Source organism: Acipenser ruthenus, chromosome 41 (genome assembly GCF_902713425.1).
Source record: "Acipenser ruthenus chromosome 41, fAciRut3.2 maternal haplotype, whole genome shotgun sequence".
In the NCBI taxonomy this organism is placed as follows: domain Eukaryota; kingdom Metazoa; phylum Chordata; class Actinopteri; order Acipenseriformes; family Acipenseridae; genus Acipenser; species Acipenser ruthenus.
Window position 1 is genome coordinate 10,596,338 of NC_081229.1, and position 21,274 is coordinate 10,617,611.

The window sequence follows — 21,274 nt, forward strand, 5'->3', positions numbered from 1 at the left end:
GGCTACAAACAAAGTAAAGGTATTATTATTATTATTATTATTATTTATTTCTTAGCAGACACCCTTATCCAGGGCGACTTACAATCGCAAGCAAATACAAATACATTCAAGTGTTACAATATAAGTCATACAATAAGAACAAGAAATACAATAATTCAAGTGTGACAAACCACAATTCAATAATACAGCAGATAAATGAAAGTTACATCAGGATATGATTAAAGAGTGATAGTTACATCAGGATATGATTAAGTACAAAATACTACAGATTAAACACTTGGCAGATTACAATATTCTGAGGTACAGGATTAAATGCAGTAAAATAGGGGGCAGATAAGAGCAAAATAAAGCATATTTAAATGAAGGGTGATAGTGTCCCAGGATACAACAGAGGAGTTCTACAGGTGCTGTTTGAAGAGGTGAGTCTTAAGGAGGCGCCGGAATGTGGTCAGGGACTGGGCAGTCCTGACATCTGTAGGAAGGTCGTTCCACCACTGCGGAGCAAGGGTGGAGAAGGAGCGGGCTCGGGAGGCAGGGGAGCGTAGCGGAGGTAGAGCCAGTCTTCTAGTGCAGGCGGAGCGGAGAGGTCGAGTGGGGGTGTAGGGAGAGATGAGGGTCTGGAGGTAGCTGGGTGCAGTCTGATCAAGGCATCTGTAGGCTAGTACAAGAGTCTTGAACTGGATGCGAGCGGTGATCGGGAGCCAGTGGAGCGAGCGGAGTAGTGGAGTAGCGTGGGCGAAGCGAGGCAGAGAGAACACCAGGCGAGCAGCAGAGTTCTGGATGAGCTGGAGCGGACGGGTGGCGGACGCAGGGAGGCCAGCCAGGAGGGAGTTGCAGTAGTCTAGGCGGGAGAGTACCAGGGCCTGGACCAGGAGCTGGGTAGCATAGTTGGTGAGGAAGGGTCGGATTCTTCGGATGTTGCTCAGGAAGAATCTGCAAGTGCGTGCCAGAGTGGAGATGTGCTGGGAATAAGAGAGGCAGGGGTCCAGGGTGACTCCAAGGTTCTTAGCTGAGGAAGAGGGAGAGAGTGTGGTAGATTCCAGAGGAACAGAGATAGAGAGATCAGAGGAGGGGGAGGAGGAGGGAAAGAAAAGGAGGTCAGATTTAGAGAGGTTGAGTTTGAGGTGATGCAAGTGCATCCAGGAGGAAATAGCAGACAGACAGGTAGAGATACGGGAGGAGATGGTGGAGTCAGAGGTGGGGAAGGAGAGGAAAATCTGAGCATCATCAGCATAGAAATGGTATGAGAAACCATAGGATGCGATGAGGGGGCCCAGGGAGCGGGTGTAGAGAGAGAACAGGAGAGGACCCAAGACTGACCCTTGGGGGACTCCAGTTAAGAGAGGGTGAGGTGTGGAGGTTGCTCCACGCCAGGTTACCTGGTAAGTGCGGTTGGAGAGGTAGGAGGAGAACCAGGCCAGAGCAGTGCCAGAGATCCCCAGGTCAGCAAGAGATGATAGTAGAATAGAGTGATCAACAGTGTCAAAGGCAGCAGAGAGGTCGAGGAGAATTAGGACAGAGGAGAGAGAGGCAGCTCGGGCACACTTAAGTGAGTTGGTGACAGACAGAAGGGTGGTTTCAGTGGAGTGAGCAGAGCGGAAGCCAGATTGGAGAGGGTCAAGCAGAGAGTGGTTGGACAGGAAAGCAGAGAGCTGGCGGTGTACAGTCCGCTCGAGGGTTTTGGAGAGGAAGGGTAGGAGGGAGACAGGACGGTAGCTCTGGAGGGAGGTGGGGTCGAGGGTAGGTTTTTTGAGGAGGGGAGTGATAGAGGCTTTTTTGAAGGCAGAGGGGAAGATGCCAGAAAGTAGAGAGGTGTTGAGGAGGGAGGAGATGAAGGGGAGTAGAGCAGGAGCAGCAGCTTGAAAGAGGTGAGTGGGGAGGGGGTCCAAGGCACACGTGGTGGGTTTGTGACCCTGGAGCAGGGAGGAGAGGTCAGAGTCTGAGAGGGGCAAGAAGGTGGAGAGGAAGGGCGAGTTAGTAGGGGATGTAGTGGGTGTAGGGGTTGGAGCAGGAGGGGGTACGGGGGAGGGAGAGGTGTTAAAGAGTTTGCGGATATCTGAGATTTTAGAAGAGAAGAAGGAGGCAAAGTCGTCAGGGGAGATAGAGGAGGGAGGAGGAGGGGGGGGAGGGTTTAGGAGGGAGGAGAAGGTAGAGAATAGTTTACGTGGGTTGTTAGTGGAGGCTTGGATTACAGATTGGAAATAAGCACATTTAGCAGAGGAGAGAGTAGAGGAGAAGGAGGAGAGAAGAGTGCGGTAAAGGTCTAGAGCAGCAGGGAGTTTGGTTCTCTTCCATTTCTTTTCAGCAGATCGCAGTGTGATTCTTGCCGAGCGGAGCACAGAGGAGAGCCAGGGATGGGGAGGGGAGGGGCGAGCAGGTCGGGAGGTGAGGGGACAGAGGGAGTCGAGGGAGGAGGTGAGTGAGGAGAAGAGGGTGGAGGTAGCAGAGTCTACGGAGAGTTGTGAAAAGGAGTCGATAGGAGGGAGGTGAGAGAGAGCAGTGGAGGCAAGGACAGAGGGGGAGAGAGAGCGGAGGTTACGGCGAGAGGTGACAGTGGGGGTAGGAGGAGCAGGGAGAGGGGGGAGAGACAGAGAAAAAGAGATGAAATAGTGATCAGAGAGGTCCAGGGGGGTGACAGAGAGGTTGGAGGGGCAGCAGGCCCTGGAGAAGGTGAGGTCCAGTTGACGGCCAGCTTTGTGGGTAGGAGGGGACGGAGAGAGACAGAAGTCGAAGGAGTGAAGGAGAGGGAGGAATCCAGCAGAGTGGCTGGGGTTGGAGAGATGGATGTTGAAGTCACCCAACAGGACAGTCGGGGTAGACAGAGAGGGGAGGGAGGAGAGTAGATAGTCGAGTTCATCCAGAAAGTGAGTGAGAGGCCCAGGGGGGCGGTACAGAACAATGAGCAGGAGTTGACAGGGAGAGGTTAGTTGGACTGCATGAAATTCAAAGGTAGTGACAGAGAGGGAGGTGAGATCAGAGGGGACAGAAAAGAGTAAGGAGGGAGAGAGGAGAAGACCCGTCCCACCTCCCCGTCCGGTGAGACGCGGGGTATGGGACAGGACGTAGAGAGAGGACAGGGCAGCAGGAGTAACAGTGTTATCAGGGGACAGCCAGGTTTCAGTGAGAGCAAGGAAATCGAGCGAGAGGTGGGAGGCAAAGGCAGAGATGAAATCAGCTTTGTTAGCAGAAGAGTGACAGTTCCAGAGTGCACCAGAGAGTGTGCGGGAGGGGGGGGGAGAGGCAGAGAAATGAGGTTAGAGGGGTTGGAGGAGCAACAGCGGAGGGAGGGCAGAGGACGGGAGGACAGAACAGGGATGTGAGAGACAGTCATAGCAGGACAAGCAAGACAAAAGGCACAGTAGGAGCAGTGGGGTGGAGGATACAGACCTGACTAGTAGATGGCTTCTTCTAGAGCGCTGTTAGGTTTGGATCTATTGGAACAGCGTCTCAGCGCAGGCCTCCCCTCGCTGGACTCCCACAGCTAGACTCCCGGCTCTTTTGTTGAGGCTCTTCTGTTGGCTGGCGCTAAAATAAGCTGCTTGAATAAATGTTGTTACCCCTGCTTGGCAAAAGAACCAACTAAACTGTGTGGAAACCAATCAAATAGCAAAATCAACTGCTAATCAATTTAGCCACTCACCTGGTACTAATCACACACAAACTCAGCCAATTCAAACACCACCTTACAATGTCACCAAATGTAGTAGTTACAATTACAAAAAGCAGGAACTTATCTATCTGCCTCTCTCCCTGGTTCCCTGTAGACTGAACCAATTACCAGATGCCCACTCTTAAATAACTCCCTTCACTTAGCAAGGGAACTAGCTGCTAACTGCTCTGGAGACAATAGTTTCACACACTTTGATGGGATCACACAACTGCAGGAGCTGTGTGGAGACCAATTCAAATGCAAACTGCTCTAATCAAGTTAACCCACCCTGATTCAAATTTACAAATTACAAATTAAGTACTCAAAATAAGCACACTGCCTGGGATAAAATCACACACTCCTCCCCAATTAGAAACACCAGATAATGATACTATATAGTTAATGGAAAAATTACTAGGAGCAGGATCAAATACCTATCTTGCTTCAGATGCTGGTTACCTGGTTACCTGGTTACCTGTAGACTCCCACAGCTAGACTCCCGGCTCTTTTGTTGAGGCTCTTCTGTTGGCTGGCGCTTCGTGCTGGCGCTAAAATAAGCTGCTTGAATAAATGTTGTTACCCCTGCTTGGCAAAAGAACCAACTAAACTGTGTGGAAACCAATCAAATAGCAAAATCAACTGCTAATCAATTTAGCCACTCACCTGGTACTAATCACACACAAACTCAGCCAATTCAAACACCACCTTACAATGTCACCAAATGTAGTAGTTACAATTACAAAAAGCAGGAACTTATCTATCTGCCTCTCTCCCTGGTTCCCTGTATGAATGGAACGCTTGTGACCTCCCCTACAACGTGATCAGGGAGACTTCACCGTCATCAAGGTTGTAAGACCAGAGCAGCAAAACGCAAGCTAGTCGATCGCAGTTGTTTTGGTAGCATGGGGGTAATAGACACATTGTGAATGGGATATCTCAGCGGTGAAATGACGGATTCGAAAAATTCCTTCGCGGTTTGACGGTAGGAAAACAACGATTTTGATATTGAGTCAGCTTTTTTTTCTCTTTTGCTTTTGTAATAATATTACAAATGAGTTATGAAATATAATGTTTACATGCAGTTCCGTGTTCCGCCCGCGGGACTAGAGGGCGTAAGAGGGAAATGAACATTTCTATAGAATTGGAGCGCATGAGGATGGGTTATGTGTGAGATGCGGGGTTATGGAAACTGTGGAACACATGATGGTTGAATGTGCTAGATATAGGGAAGTGAGATTAGAGGTAGGGGAAGAGTTGAGGGCTTTGAGTATTCAGAATAATGTTTTTAGGGGTGGCATAGGGGGTGGTAATACAATAGATAAGGGTAGGGTCAGATATATAGGGGAATTCATTAGGACAATAGGGAGATTTAACCAATCATAAATAAATAAAAATAAATAAATAAAAATAAATCAGGAATCAAAGTGTTGGGCTCACAACACAAACAGAAGGTAGTGACAGTAAGCTTGGATAGCAGCATTCGAGAGGTAAACAGAATTTAAACTACTTTCTGTTTCTGTGAAGTGAAAAGAAAGTTTTCACCGCTGAGTAAAACCTGATTTCTCTAGTGAACTGGATCGGGACTAACCTAACAGTGAGTTTGTGGGAGTATCGGTACAGCCGAGTGGAATTACAATCTGCACTGCTCGCCATGACAGCGGAAATGTGTGATTTTAAAATATCCTGTGGTAGTCAAAAATAAAATACAGAACAGTGTTTTAAATTACTGATGAGAACATTGAGCAGGTGAAGAAACGCTGTGTTTAAAGCAGTACCGGGACTCTGAATACTTTGATGCCCCTGTGCATGTGTGCAGCCAGGGCTTTACACGCAGGGAGCGAGTCATGAGTGAACTCAAACAAACGCCCAAAAGTCACAGTGTTTAAGGACTGTTGTTATTTGGTTTTCAACAAACACACAGAAGCAAACGTGTTGCAAACTGTTTATTAATTTGTGAGCACACCAGGCTGGCTGTTAAAAAAAAGCACAGCTCCAGGGACAGAGTGGTCAACAGCCAGCCACTCCTCCAGCAGGGAAAATTAAGGACCCTGTAAAAGCAGACAAAGGATTACAAATTGCTAATGCATTGAGGGCAGCAAAAACTAGGACACTGTATATACTTACCTGTGGGGCTGCAACTGCGACTAGTGTCCACCAGAGGGAACTGTGGATACCTACCTGTGTTCTTGCACTGTTCTAGGGAACAGTGCCACCTGCTGGGCCTATTGGAGATCACCCTGTAAATAATGAAGAATTTACCAATTGTTCGATTATTTACAAAATAAGGACTTTAACTGTTTTTACTTACCAGTGGAGTTTAGTTTAACGAGAGACTGTTTAGAACCTGATCTCTGGTCCAAAAAGGACTCAAAAGAAAATAATTAGTTTTGTTTCATGTTCTTTGGAAGTACTTTTGTTCTACAAATAAACTATTGGACTTCCGGTGTCTTGCCCAATCATTCACCTGGTACTCACAAATACTTCGGATACCTACAACCCGTGAACTAATCGTTCCTATAATACTGAATGTGTTCTGAAAACGTATTGCACGTGTAGAGATATAAATTATGATGGATATAAATTATACATTTTGCATGACCTAATTGATGTCAGTTTTATTATTATTATTATTATTATTATTATTATTTATTTCTTAGCCGACGCCCTTATCCAGGGCGACTTACAATTGTTACAAGATATCACCTTATTTTTACATACAATTACCCATTTATACAGTTGGGTTTTTACTGGAGCAATCTAGGTAAAGTACCTTGCTCAAGGGTACAGCAGCAGTGTCCCCCACTGGGGATTGAACCCACAACCCTCGGATCAAGAGTCCAGAGCCCTAACCACTACTCCACACTGCTGCCCCGTTCAGTTTTAAAAAATGAACACGCTGCATCCATGGGCTTGTTGGGAACAAAAACTTTTACATTTTAAAAATTACAAAAACTAAAATTCTGAAATTCAGGTTTTGTTCTCAACAACCCCATGGATGCAGTGTGTTCATTTCAGAATTAGATCATACCAAATTTATAATTTATCTGTCATACCTATCATAATTTATATCTCTCCACACGTGTAATACGTTTTAAGAACACATTCAATATGTACATTCATAATCATAATATGTTGAATAATGATCGTTTGAAAACAATACAGAACTGAAAAGGTAACATTAGACACAGATTTGGGGTTCTGTGGTGATGTAGCCGCAAAGCATGGTGGTGGATCCAGCAAAACATTAACTGAGTCACGTGTCCAGAGCCTCGCAAGACATTACTGTGTTAACGTTTCCCTTGTGAGACCAGCTTGTCCTTTTCAGTTCATTGCAATTGACCCACACAGTTCAGTAATAGCGCTCCATTCCGATATCTGACACTGTCAAGATAAACTAGAAGCAGCTCTGACAAGTAAAAAACGTTATTTGTTTGATAAAGTCTTTTTTTCCCTCTAATTATGAAAATTTTTGACACTATCTTCCTAAAACGTTAAATCAGCAGAAGGGCACCCGACAAATCATTACAAGTTCAGGGTAAATGACTGATTAATGGTAATAATAGCGCCCTCTCTGTGAAGGCTCTGCCGTGTGTTCAGTTTGGGACACATAACTGCAGTCACGGTCAGCTTCCGCACAGCCTGTGTCTATGGGCACTATCTTACTTAATTGCAGCATTCGATTTTGTATCCAATTTTCAGTAAAACAATAAGATATGGGAAGTATTGTCAGTCAGAATACAATAATAAGATTCTGCTGCTGCTGGGGGCTGAAGGGGACCCCAAGCCCTCTGCCTTTTTTCTGCCTCCTTAATTGTTTTGGTTACCAGCCTCCACTGACTTGACTGTAAAGACAGATTGTCTTGTTTTTGTAAAATGACACAATTTAGTCGATTGTTGTGTGAAATGTAATATAAAAAAATAAACAATAACTGCTGCAATTATGAAAACTAATCTCTGCATACTGCAGTAGACTCTTGCTAGTCCCAGTTGACCTATAATCTGAAACATGCTATCACAATGACATGCGTGCTGATAGCAGCTGTAGGAACCAAACGTGAAAATCTGAATTCAGTGATAAGAAAGTGAAACATCTGAGCAGTGTATTCACAGCCTCTGCTTGGCTCATGGGATGAGCTACAGGTGCTTATACTCAAGAGAGTCACCTCCTAATACCCTTTATCTCCTTAAACTGGCATTTCAACACAATGCAGTCAACCACACAGGACACTGTGAGCCAAAGTGTTGGGTTAAAGTACACCTGACAAATCGGTAATTCTGGGGAGTCTAATATACTTTTATACAGCTGATCACTTACATGACTTTTCCTTGTGTTATTTAAACAGAGTTTGAGAGCAGTTGGATTCTCATGTTAATAAAACCTTAATGAGCTGCATGTGATCTAATTGTTAGGTCCTGTAATTTGAAATTGTAATGAGTTTGAGTGTTTTGAATACACCTGTGAGTGCCAAATTATATCATTATTTTTGGAATAACCTTCTGAGAATTTAGCACCATATTGTAAATAAACACAAAAATGTGCTTGATTGTGGACAAGACACAGTTTCTGTTAAATGTCAGATTGAGGACAACACACAGTCACACCTCCACAGCTCCAAGCCTCTCATCTGTTGTTTGTGTTTACAGAGACCAGCACCATCACTGAGAGATACACCCTTATTCAAGAACTGAAAACCTGGACTGAAGCTCAGCAGTACTGTAGAAAATACCACACCGACCTCGTCAGTATAAAGAACACCAGTGAAAATGCAGACCTAGTGAAGAAAGCGCAGGGCAAGACCTTCTGGATAGGCCTGTTCAATGATCCCTGGAAGTGGTCACACCAGGGGGATAACTACACATTTCACTACTGGAACAATGAGGAACCAAACAATGCGGGAGGCAATGATAAATGTGTGAGGATGTTCAAGAGTGGCACATGGGGTGACAAAGACTGCAGCGTTCTGTACCCTTTCTTCTGCTATGATGGTAAGGATCCCGGCTCAGTCTGTGTTCTTGTTCAGTTCAGTGTTTGTATCCCAGTCTGTGAGCAGGGACTCAGAGGCTCAGTCCATCTGATCCTACAGTAGCTGTCTGACCCCCAGAGCAGGGCAGGGTGTAGCCTAGAGATCTGAAGAACCAGAAACCAGCCCCATCATTAAGAGTGTGTGAGCAGGGAGCAGCTACCCCTCATTGTTACACACAGGAGAGACATGTGCTGTAAAATACATTCTGATTGGGTATTTATTGTATTGATTTAAAAACATTGATCCCTTCAGGATGAGTGAGACAGCATGTCATTGTGAGCATTGCCCTGGTGGAGACAGCAGCATAGACACAGTTTCATTACAATACATTAAAACAATGCATAAATGATACTTCTTTCATCCTCACACAGATCCAGCCCCCTCAGACCCTCCTTCAACACGACTCTCTGAAGGTATGGAGTTAGATCCTGCATTCAGTTGAATTTATTTTATTTATTATAATTTATTCATTATTGATTCATTTGTTTCTACAGATCCAGCCCCCTCAGACCCTCCTTCAACACGGCTCTCTGAAGGTATGGAGTGTAATCACTTCAGTTTGATTGAAAGCCCACAGCAGAAATGTGACTGTAATAAATTACTGAATTATTTTATTTATTAATTATTGATTCATTTGTTTCTACAGATCCAACCCCCTCAGACCCGCCTACAACACCACTCTCTGAAGGTATGGAGTTAGATCAGTCAGTTGAATTTAGGTGTTTGACTGACTTGGAGAAATTGTGACTGGCTAATCTGACTAGCTGACAAAAATACAACTTCAACTAAGCTGATGATTTTCATTGTGAGCATTGCCCTGGTGGAGACAGTTTCATTACAATACATTTGAGCAAAAAATGTACCAATTTTTCTTTTTCTTATCTTCTGACAGATCCCAAAACCACAAGCCCCCCTTCCACTCCAGTCCCTCAAGGTATGGGGTGTAATCAGTTCAGTGTGATTCATAACCCACAGCAGGAATCTGGCTTTGTTATAAACTTTCTTTTTTCTCTTTATCTTTTTACAGAAGCAGAACCTTCGAGCCCCCCTTCCACTCCGGTCTCTCAAGGTCTGTGCAGTTTGTAGAGTGCAGTGTGTTCAGTGTGATTGACAGCCCACCTCCTGTGTCATGTGATCCACTAGAGCTGTATAAGCTGTGGGAGAGCTGTGTGCGACTATTCAGCAACAATTCTAGAAGAGCAGAATGTTGTCTTTAGGCTTGGAATCCTATTCTATACAGCTACATTATATTGTACAGTACAAAGAATCTCTCTTTCTAAGCAAAATCTACTGCCTGACAATGTCACACTGCAGGAACAGGTGGGCACCGTGCCATAGGGTGCAGTGAAACGGCTTGGCTGAGCAGAGTAACTCCTCCTCAGCTGGGAATATATATTTTTTCATCTGCATTCACAGACCACGTCATTTAAGAGTGTGTGAGCAGGGAACAGCTACCCCTCATTGTTACACACAGGAGAGACATGTGCTGTAAAATACATTCTGATTGGGTATTTATTGTATTGATTTAAAAACATTGATCCCTTCAGGATGAGTGAGACAGCATGTCATTGTGAGCACTGCCCTGGTGGAGACAGCAGCATAGACACAGTTTCATTACAATATATTAAAACAATACACTTGAAATATAAATGATACTTCTTTCATCTTCATACAGATCTAACCCCCTCAGACCCTCCTTCAACAACGCTCTCTGAAGGTATGGAGTGTAAACAGTTCAGTTTGATTGAAAATCTACAGCTGAAATGTGACTGTAATAAATTACTGAATTATTGTATTTATTATTATTTATTAACTATTGATTCATCTGTTTCTACAGATGCAACCCCCTCAGACTCTCCTTCAACAACGCTCTCTGAAGGTATGGAGTCAAATCCTGGAGTCAGTTGAATTTAGGTTTATGACTCACTTGAAGAAATAGTGACTGGCTAGTCTGACCTAGCTGACAAAAATACAACTTCAGCTAAGCTGATGATTTTCATTGTGAGCATTGCCCTGGTGGAGACAGTTTCATTACAATACATTTGAGCAAAAAATGTACCAATGTTTCTTTTTCTTATCTTCTGACATTATATTGTACAGTACAAAGAATCTCTCTTTCTAAGCAAAATCTACTGCCTGACAGGAGAGACATGTGCTGTAAAATACATTCTGATTAGAACATAAGAACATAAGAAAGTTTACAAACGAGAGGAGGCCATTCGGCACATCTTGCTCGTTTGGTTGTTAGTAGCTTATTGATCCCAGAATCTCATCAAGCAGCTTCTTGAAGGATCCTAGGGTGTCAGCTTCAACAACATTACTGGGGAGTTGGTTCCAGACCCTCACAATTCTCAGTGTAAAAAAGTGCCTCCTATTTTCTGTTCTGAATGCCCCTTTATCTAATCTCCATTTGTGACCCCTGGTCTGTGTCTTTTTTGAGGTCGAAAAAGTCCCCTGGGTCGACATTGTCTATACCTTTTTAGAATTTTAAATGTTTGAATCAGATCACCGCGTAGTCTTCTTTGTTCAAGACTAAATAGATTCAATTCTTTTAGCCTGTCTGCATACGACATGCCTTTTAAACCCGGGATAATTCTGGTCGCTCTTCTTTGCACTCTTTTCTAGAGCAGCAATATCCTTTTTGTAACGAGGTGACCAGAACTGAATACAATATTCTAGATGAGGTCTTACTAATGCATTGTAAAGTTTTAACATTACTTCCCTTGATTTAAATTCAACACTTTTCACAATATATCCGAGCATCTTGTTGGCCTTTTTTATAGCCCCCCCTTCCACTCCGGTCTCTCAAGGTCTGTGCAGTTTGTAGAGTGCAGTGTGTTCAGTGTGATTGACAGCCTACCTCCTGTGTCATGTGATCCACTAGACCTGTATAAGCTGTGGGAGAGCTGTGTGCGGCTATTCAGCAACAATACTGTTGCTGTTGTGTTGAATGTTGTCTTTAGGCTTAGGATCCTATTCTATACAGTACAAAGAATCTGTCTTTCTAAGCAAAATCTACTGCCTGACAATGTCACACTGCAGGAACAGGTGGGCACCGTGCCATAGGGTGCAGTGAAATGGCTTGGCTGAGCAGAGTAACTCCTCCTCAGCTGGGAATATATATTTTTTCATCTGGATTCACAGACCACATCATTTAAGAGTGTGTGAGCAGGGAACAGCTACCCCTCATTGTTACACACAGGAGAGACATGTGCTGTAAAATACATTCTGATTGGGTATTTATTGTATTGATTTAAAAACATTGATCCCTTCAGGATGAGTTAGACAGCATGTCATTGTGAGCACTGCCCTGGTGGAGACAGCAGCATAGACACAGTTTCATTACAATATATTAAAACAATACACTTGAAATATAAATGATACTTCTTTCATCTTCATACAGATCTAACCCCCTCAGACCCTCCTTCAACACGACTCTCTGAAGGTATGGAGTGTAAACAGTTCAGTTTGATTGAAAATCTACAGCTGAAATGTGACTGTAATAAATTACTGAATTATTTTATTTATTATAATTTATTCATTATTGATTCATTTGTTTCTACAGATGCAACCCCCTCAGACCCTCCTTCAACACGACTCTCTGAAGGTATGGAGTGTAAACAGTTCAGTTTGATTGAAAATCTACAGCTGAAATGTGACTGTAATAAATTACTGAATTATTGTATTTATTATTATTGATTAATTATTGATTCATTTGTTTCTACAGATGCAACCCCCTCAGACTCTCCTTCAACAACGCTCTCTGAAGGTATGGAGTCAGATCCTGGAGTCAGTTGAATTTAGGTTTATGACTCACTTGAAGAAATAGTGACTGGCTAGTCTGACCTAGCTGACAAAAATACAACTTCAGCTAAGCTGATGATTTTCATTGTGAGCATTGCCCTGGTGGAGACAGTTTCATTACAATACATTTGAGCAAAAAATGTACCAATGTTTCTTTTTCTTATCTTCTGACAGATCCCAAAACCACAAGCCCCCCTTCCACTATAGTCTCTCAAGGTATGGGGTGTAATCAGTTCAGTGTGATTCATATCCCACAGCAGGAATCTGGCTTTGTTAGAAACTCTTTTTTCTCTATCTTTTTACAGAAGCAGAACCTTCGAGCCCCCCTTCCACTCCGGTCTCTCAAGGTCTGTGCAGTTTGTAGAGTGCAGTGTGTTCAGTGTGATTGACAGCCCACCTCCTGTGTCATGTGATCCACTAGAGCTGTATAAGCTGTGGGAGAGTTGTGTGCAACTATTCAGCAACAATCCCAGGAGAGCAGAATGTTGTCTTTAGGCTTGGAATCCTATTCTATACAGTTACATTATATTGTACAGTACAAAGAATCTCTCTTTCTAAGCAAAATCTACTGCCTGACAATGTCACACTGCAGGAACAGGTGGGCACCGTGCCATAGGGTGCAGTGAAACGACTTGCTGGGAATATATATTTTTTCATCTGGATTCACAGACCACGTCATTTAAGAGTGTGTGAGCAGGGAGCAGCTACCCCTCATTGTTACACACAGGAGAGACACGTGCTGTAAAATACATTCTGATTAGAACATAAGAACATAAGAAAGTTTACAAATGAGAGGAGGCCATTCGGCACATCTTGCTCGTTTGGTTGTTAGTAGCTTATTGATCCCAGAATCTCATCAAGCAGCTTCTTGAAGGATCCCAGGGTTGTTGAAGCCGACACATTACTGAGGAGTTGGTTCCAGACCCTCACAATTCTCAGTGTAAAAAAGTGCCTGCTATTTTCTGTTCTGAATGCCCCTTTATCTAATCTCCATTTGTGACCCCTGGTCTGTGTCTTTTTTGAGGTTGAAAAAGTCCCCTGGGTCGACATTGTCTATACCTTTTTAGAATTTTAAATGTTTGAATCAGATCACCGCGTAGTCTTCTTTGTTCAAGACTAAATAGATTCAATTCTTTTAGCCTGTCTGCATACGACATGCCTTTTAAACCCGGGATAATTCTGGTCGCTCTTCTTTGCACTCTTTTCTAGAGCAGCAATATCCTTTTTGTAACGAGGTGACCAGAACTGAATACAATATTCTAGATGAGGTCTTACTAATGCATTGTAAAGTTTTAACATTACTTCCCTTGATTTAAATTCAACACTTTTCACAATATATCCGAGCATCTTGTTGGCCTTTTTTATAGCCCTCCTTCCACTCCGGTCTCTCAAGGTCTGTGCAGTTTGTAGAGTGCAGTGTGTTCAGTGTGATTGACAGCCTACCTCCTGTGTCATGTGATCCACTAGAGCTGTATAAGCTGTGGGAGAGCTGTGTGCGGCTATTCAGCAACAATACTGTTGCTGTTGTGTTGAATATTGTCTTTAGGCTTGGGATCCTATTCTATACAGTACAAAGAATCTGTCTTTCTAAGCAAAATCTACTGCCTGACAATGTCACACTGCAGAAACAGGTGGGCACCGTGCCATAGGGAGCAGTGAAACGGCTTGGCTGAGCAGAGTAACTCCTCCTCAGCTGGGAATATATTTTTTTTCATCTGGATTCACAGACCACATCATTTAAGAGTGTGTGAGCAGGGAACAGCTACCCCTCATTGTTACACACAGGAGAGACATGTGCTGTAAAATACATTCTGATTGGGTATTTATTGTATTGATTTAAAAACATTGATCCCTTCAGGATGAGTTAGACAGCATGTCATTGTGAGCACTGCCCTGGTGGAGACAGCAGCATAGACACAGTTTCATTACAATATATTAAAACAATACACTTGAAATATAAATGATACTTCTTTCATCTTCATACAGATCTAACCCCCTCAGACCCTCCTTCAACACGACTCTCTGAAGGTATGGAGTGTAAACAGTTCAGTTTGATTGAAAACCTACAGCTAAAATGTGACTGTAATAAATTACTGAATTATTTTATTTATTATAATTTATTCATTATTGATTCATTTGTTTCTACAGATGCAACCCCCTCAGACTCTCCTTCAACAACGCTCTCTGAAGGTATGGAGTCAGATCCTGGAGTCAGTTGAATTTAGGTTTATGACTCACTTGAAGAAATAGTGACTGGCTAGTCTGACCTAGCTGACAAAAATACAACTTCAGCTAAGCTGATGATTTTCATTGTGAGCATTGCCCTGGTGGAGACAGTTTCATTACAATACATTTGAGCAAAAAATGTACCAATTTTTCTTTTTCTTATCTTCTGACAGATCCCAAAACCACAAGCCCCCCTTCCACTATAGTCTCTCAAGGTATGGGGTGTAATCAGTTCAGTGTGATTCATATCCCACAGCAGGAATCTGGCTTTGTTATAAACTCTTTTTTCTCTATCTTTTTACAGAAGCAGAACCTTCGAGCCCCCCTTCCACTCCGGTCTCTCAAGGTCTGTGCAGTTTGTAGAGTGCAGTGTGTTCAGTGTGATTGACATCAATAACCACTGCTCTAAAAGTACAGTAATATAAAGTTTGAATTCACCTCAATTTCAGTATTCAGTCACCAGAACAACGTATACTGCTCTATCTCAATCAGTCATATCGGTTCATAAACAGTAGCGTGGCTCAAGCACCAAAAAAGTGCCTCCTATTTTGTGTTTGTCCCTCACTCAAAAAACTGCACTGCAGCTCCCCCTGCTGTCCTTCAACAGGATCTCTCTCTCTCTCCTTCTTACTTGAACCTAGCTATATACTGCAACACATCGGCACAACTCCTCCACGGCTGAGAATATATATAAATTATCATCTGCTTTCACAGACCCTGATTAGCACTATGCTTGGACTGCCTGACCTGAGGTAACATTAGGTACTGCAAGATTAGTGAAAATAGGAGGCACTTTTTTACACAGAGAATTGTGAGGGTCTGGAACCAACTCCCCAGTAATGTTGTTGAAGCTGACACCCTGGGACCCTTCAAGAAGCTGCTTGATGAGATTCTGGGATCAATAAGCTACTAACAACCAAACGAGCAAGATGGGCTGAATGGGGCCTCCTCTCGTTTGTAAACTTTCTTATGTTCTTATGAACAGCACACATATAAAACCATATTAAAGTTAATGAAATGATGATGATTATTATTATTATTATCACCAGGCACTCCAGTCCCTGAGGGTCTCCACCTGATCTCTGACAGAATGGTCTGGCCGGAGGCTTGGCGGTACTGCAAGGATCACTACACTGACCTAGTGAACCTCACAAGCCTGGCTGCACAGAACAGAGTGTCGGAGCTCGTCAGGAACAGCACTGCGTCGCAATTCTGGATCGGCCTGCACAGAAGCATTGTGTATGATAACTGGTACTGGGTGGCTGGTGAGGATAACAAGGGGCCTGTAAACTACACTAACTGGGCCCCTGGGGAGCCCAACAATCCTTACTATGAGCACTGTGGGGAGATGGTGCTGAGGGAGGATGGGGGGGCTGAGTGGAATGATCTGTGCTGTTATGAAAAGCTCCCCTTTATCTGTTTCAAAGATTAACAACACCCCTAAAAGGGTGTACAGCAGTGGTTCTAAATCTGTAGTTGGGACCCCTTTTAAGGTCACTTTAGTCTGAAAAAAACCTATTTACTAATAAATTATAGAAGTATCTAAATCTGAATGATATTGTGTAAGCAATGTGCAAGTAATGAAGAAAATTGAAGTCTTGTATGTGACAGAGTTTGCAATGCCATGTCTGCTCTCTATAAAGAGCTACTGCAATGCACTGCAGCCATTGTGGATGGTAGGTCTGCTTGTGATGTGGTCGCTTGAAACCTTCCTGTGAACCCCCAGGGGTCCCAACCCCCAGTCTGAGAACCACTGTCTCCATAGAACCCAGAGCTTTACTATAGGAGTAATACACCAATACTATAGAAGAAAATGCTATGTAGGAATCTTTAATGATATACCTTATTCTGATATTTCATTGTGCTTGTTTAATATCCTATTGTGTGTGTTCTGTGTGATTCTCTATTGTTTCAACTAAGAGCATCATCTGCCGTGCTTACTAACTATTCCAGTAAAATGCTTCCTGAAAAGACTCCTCAAGGCTGATTGTAATGAAGCAAGGTGGGGAAGCATAATAGAGTTGCACAGTCTTCAGTGCACAGTGCTTCTCCTAAGGGCCTTAGTGCACAGTGCAACGCTAACATGCTTCCCCACCTCACTTCCTCACAGTCAGCCTTGAGGAGTCTTTTCAGAAGCTGCTTCACTTGTTTTTTTAGTTCAGGATCCTCAGCTGTTTAAAATGCAGCGTGTAGATAAACTGCTGCATCCTGGTACCTTTGCTGTAGGTCACTTGGTCTGATTGAGGAGGCAGCAGCAGCTTGGTTTAAATTATTATTATTATTATTATTATTATTATTATTATTATTAGTTATTTCTTAGCAGACGCCCTTATCCAGGGCGACTTACAATTATTACAAGATATCACATTATACATTATTTCACATTATACAGATATCACATTATTTTTACATACAATTACCCATTTATACAGTTGGGTTTTTACTGGAGCAATCTAGGTAAAGTACCTTGCTCAAGGGTACAACAGCAGTGTCCTCCACTGGGGATTGAACCCACAACCCTCCGGTCAAGAGTCCAGAGCCCTAACCACTACTCCACTATGAAATATCTACTTTCCAAATTGAAGTATAAAACACAAGCAAAACAAAGGGGCCAGTGATAATATTGCTGGGGTTAGTAAGCTTTAAGAAAATTGATTTTAATCCTTGTTTAGCAGTCCTTTAATACAGGATACATTGTTAAGAGGAGAAACACGCGGGTGGGGGGGGTGTAACTTGATATTCTCATTATTACTACTTTTTAAAGCTTTTTTCTAGTTTAAATATTTAAGTAGTTTTTATGTATTTAAGAAAGTGTGTCTGTAGTCAGGCCTGTATGATGTCATCAGCACTAGTATCACAAACACTCCACTTGGAAATGAAAAGAAACTCTTTTCTGTCCCTTGTTTGCACTCCTGTGTTGCTTCCCTGAGCTGCAGCAGAGCGGTCGTTCATACCCCCCTGCTGCTGCAGGTAGTCTCAGCAGCGTGCCTGTTTAGTGCACACCAGAGTGACACAAAGAGAGACCAGAAAGCTTCAAGGAGGGAGGAAGCTTGTGTGTCTGCAGACTAAACTACCTGCCTCTGGGGAATGCAAACAAACTGGACAGCCAACAGGGCCTGGTTTCTGATGAAGCAGATTGCAGCTCATGCTAATCTGATGAGGAATGTAGTAAAGAGACACACTGTAATTCTATTTTAATATGATGCTACAACTTTCAATATATTGAATAAGTCCTGCCTCACTCTTTATATTCTACATTTCTGAGTGTATCTGCCATTATAAAATGAATAAAGAGTTGAACTTCAGTTTGAACCCTCAGTCTTTTGTTTCTTGATTTCTCAAAAAAAAAAAATTCTACATAATTCAGAAAAATAAAAAAAAAGTATTTCTTAAGGCCTCAGTTGTAGCATTCAAAAGAGAAGCTAATTTAGGTGATGTTTTAGTTCACAGTAAATGAATAATTGACAAAATAGGTTCTACGAATATGTGCACCAGTCGATGTAAAGTGTGTAAATACATGGACAAAAGTAAAAATATAATTAAACATAAGAACACCACATACCCACTAAGAACTAATGCCTACTGTAAAAATAGCAATGCTGTTTATGGAATAGCCTGTGAAAAATGTGATGAAATCAAATATGTTGGAGAGACTGGAACTACTTTATATAAAAGAATTCAGAACCACCTTTCATTAATTAGAAATAAAAAAATGAATGAACCAATAGTACAGCACTTCACCAGTCAGGGACATGACATAAATGATGTAAAGTTTGTAGTATTAGAACAGCTCAAATTAGACAATGCGACATATAGAAGAATAAAAGAAAGCAAATGGATAAATAGACTGAACACGATTATGCCAGCGGGACTCAACAGAAAAGAATGAAATAATTAACTTCAATAAATATATAACATTTAAATAAATAAACAAAATTAATTCAAAAGTTGTGCATGCTGATGCGCTGGGGAGGCCAAATCTAGACTGATCCTCAGAGCCAGCATTGCATGATATAATAAAAATATAAGTTTATATAAAGTAGTGTTAATTGGAATTAATACAGATTCAAAGATAGAAGTAAAAATGATGTCACAATATATAGAACACCATTACATCATGTAAGAATAAATCATGAGTTTGAATGTAAACAACAACAAGTAGTTGTCATGCCGTCAAAAACCTATAAATACCTCCAATGTTTTGATTCAAACACAGGCTCCCTTGAGAAAGATATGTACAACATATCGAAACGTTGGGCAGCTGGCTCTCTTTGAGCTAAAAAAAATTATATATATATATAAATCACTATGTCAGTAACACCACCTCAATACCTTTTAATCACCCAATACAATTGAATCCACGGTTACATAGAAGCCAGGCTAAACACAAGAACTTCAGGGTTATTCTGCCACCTACTGTTTCCAACGAGGTATTGCAGGAGAGGTGAAGCTATATAGCAACTATATTATAGGGGAGAGGCTAGAACTTTGTTCTGCATATTTCAATGATTTATTCAGAATAAATGAACTGCTTTGTTTTAAAATGTATCATATATGTAGAGTCCAGAAATGTACTGCTGCCCCTTTAAGTAATACAGTTTAAACAGTAACAGCACAAAGGAAGTGAGGTGAAGAGCTGGAAAGATTAGACTGACAGGAGTGGATTGACACGTTGAGAAGAGCAGCAGCAGAGAAGTAGATTGGTGCGGAAGAACACAAATGAACATCAACCATGTTCATCAATAACCCCTGTAATACAGTTCATGTGAACTGAGACCCACCTGTGCACCCGAAGCTTCACTGCATGCTTACTGAAGAGTAAAGACTTTCCATCTGGCCATGAGAACCTGAGGATTAGCAGACAATGCAGGAACTCAAGGCAAACAAACAACGACACAATGAAAGCATGAAATCAGAATGAAAGGGCAACAAAACCACTATCTGACAACACAGCTGAAAATACATACAATACATGCAGAAGACTAACAACAACGTAGAGCTAATTAATTAATACAAATAAAATCACACTTTACCACGAGGCTGAAGATGAACACCACTGCCAGTACGAGGCACACTGAAATCACAACGGAACTTCCGAGACAAGCCCAGAGAAGGCACTATATCTGTAGTAGATCATGCAGCTATCAAACTGCTTGGCTACAACAGCGCAGTGGCTCTTGAGCTTGTGTGTCTAGTTTGTAATGCCAAAGATAAACACAAGAACCAGCTGATAGAAAAATATGCAGACATTTTCCAAGGCATAGGCAAGCTGAAGGGACCCCAAGTAAAGCACACAATGATCCTGCTGTTGGACCATCAGCTCAAGCACACAGATGCATTCCCTTTCACATGAGCAAGCTTGACCTCAACGCTGGATATCATCAGCTAGGACTACACCTGGACTCATGCTACATCACAACATGTACCCCGCATGTCGGTCTGCTGCGCTCCAAACAGCCTAACTCTGGAATCTCATTGGCGGCTGAGATCTTCCAGAACATTTTCAGAGAAGCCCTGGCAGGCATACCAGGTGTACTGAATGTCAGCGATGACATACTGAGTACTGAAGGCAAGACACCTTCTGTCAGAATACCTTTTATTACCCCTTTGATTGATTGACATGCCCTTCTGCTGGCATAATATATGACTGACATGTCCCATCCCTTCCTTTGACGGGTGTCCATTGTTTAGCCCCGCAGCGCCCTCTTGTGGTGTAATATGTGTAGTTCTGTTTTTTTATGACGCTGTTTCTAATGATGAAGTTTGGAGATTAACAAAGGTTATAAAGGAGGGGATATATATAATTAATTAAAACTACCGGTATATGATTTTAAATCGTATCATTATGACAGGCGTTCAGGCGTTATGGTGATAATAGACGTTATGAAAATGAGGTTCGACAAAACGCTTGTCAAAGGAAAAGGCGGGAAAAGGCGGAGATCTGAAAAGTTTCACTGCAGACATACAGTTTATTTTAGCTGAGTGTAAGCAAAACGTTTGTAGTCCTAAAGGCTGCTGGCGTAGGATAGCTGGCACAGAAATGTTTGATTTACTCGTACTGTATTTCCAGTTTTATTTCTGTTTTGTGTTTGTGGGCCCCGCTCTGGCGCTTGCCCGGGTTGCCATGGTGCTGACGCCGGCCCTGGCTATTATTTTGCTATTTGTTTAGTTGCTGTGACGTGACAGATGTTTATAAGCTAAACACTTTTACTGACAAGTTCCCTGAACACATCTTAAACACGAACAGAAGTATTAATAAAACGTACCTTTCTCTGTTGCTTTTCCTAACACAACAGCCGCCGCCGTTAATTTTGAATTTCAACAAAATGCAAATTATCGCGATAACTTGCGAGAGGCTGTGGGCGCGTTTCACGGAGATCATTCTTAGAAGATCATTGGCTGAACTGGTCCGATTCTGCGCAGAACGATCTCTCTGAACGCACCCTGTTGCCATGACGCTTTTTTGGGCAGAATCATTTTTACACATAGTGGGTGTGTTTAGTGAGTGAGCCGCTCAGAAAGCGCACTGAGCTGAATTTAAATGAGTTAACACTGCTCCACGAGAGCGACG

General features: G+C 42.5%; 1 protein-coding gene and 1 long non-coding RNA gene across 2 annotated transcripts in view; one reads left to right on the plus strand and one right to left on the minus strand.

Annotated features, from left to right (window-relative positions):
* The window catches only part of LOC117964792 (macrophage mannose receptor 1-like), a 121,375-nt gene extending 103,360 nt beyond the window's left edge, over positions 1–18,015 (plus strand). Inside the window, exons 5-19 of the mRNA XM_059010535.1 lie at positions 8,294–8,635; positions 9,045–9,086; positions 9,168–9,209; positions 9,320–9,361; positions 9,566–9,607; positions 9,701–9,742; positions 12,077–12,118; positions 12,401–12,442; positions 12,652–12,693; positions 12,783–12,824; positions 14,464–14,505; positions 14,626–14,667; positions 14,877–14,918; positions 15,008–15,049; positions 15,753–18,015. Coding sequence (XP_058866518.1) covers positions 8,294–8,635; positions 9,045–9,086; positions 9,168–9,209; positions 9,320–9,361; positions 9,566–9,607; positions 9,701–9,742; positions 12,077–12,118; positions 12,401–12,442; positions 12,652–12,693; positions 12,783–12,824; positions 14,464–14,505; positions 14,626–14,667; positions 14,877–14,918; positions 15,008–15,049; positions 15,753–16,135 — 1,271 coding nt within the window. The 3' untranslated portion in view covers positions 16,136–18,015. The remainder of the gene's footprint in view (positions 1–8,293; positions 8,636–9,044; positions 9,087–9,167; positions 9,210–9,319; positions 9,362–9,565; positions 9,608–9,700; positions 9,743–12,076; positions 12,119–12,400; positions 12,443–12,651; positions 12,694–12,782; positions 12,825–14,463; positions 14,506–14,625; positions 14,668–14,876; positions 14,919–15,007; positions 15,050–15,752) is intronic.
* Positions 183–21,028, minus strand: LOC131709007 (uncharacterized). Its single transcript, XR_009311344.1, has 3 exons — positions 20,970–21,028; positions 3,388–5,886; positions 183–1,009 (listed from the first exon to the last, which is right to left on the minus strand). It is a non-coding gene; the product is annotated as an uncharacterized LOC131709007 (long non-coding RNA).
* Between the last annotated feature and the right edge of the window lie 246 nt (positions 21,029–21,274).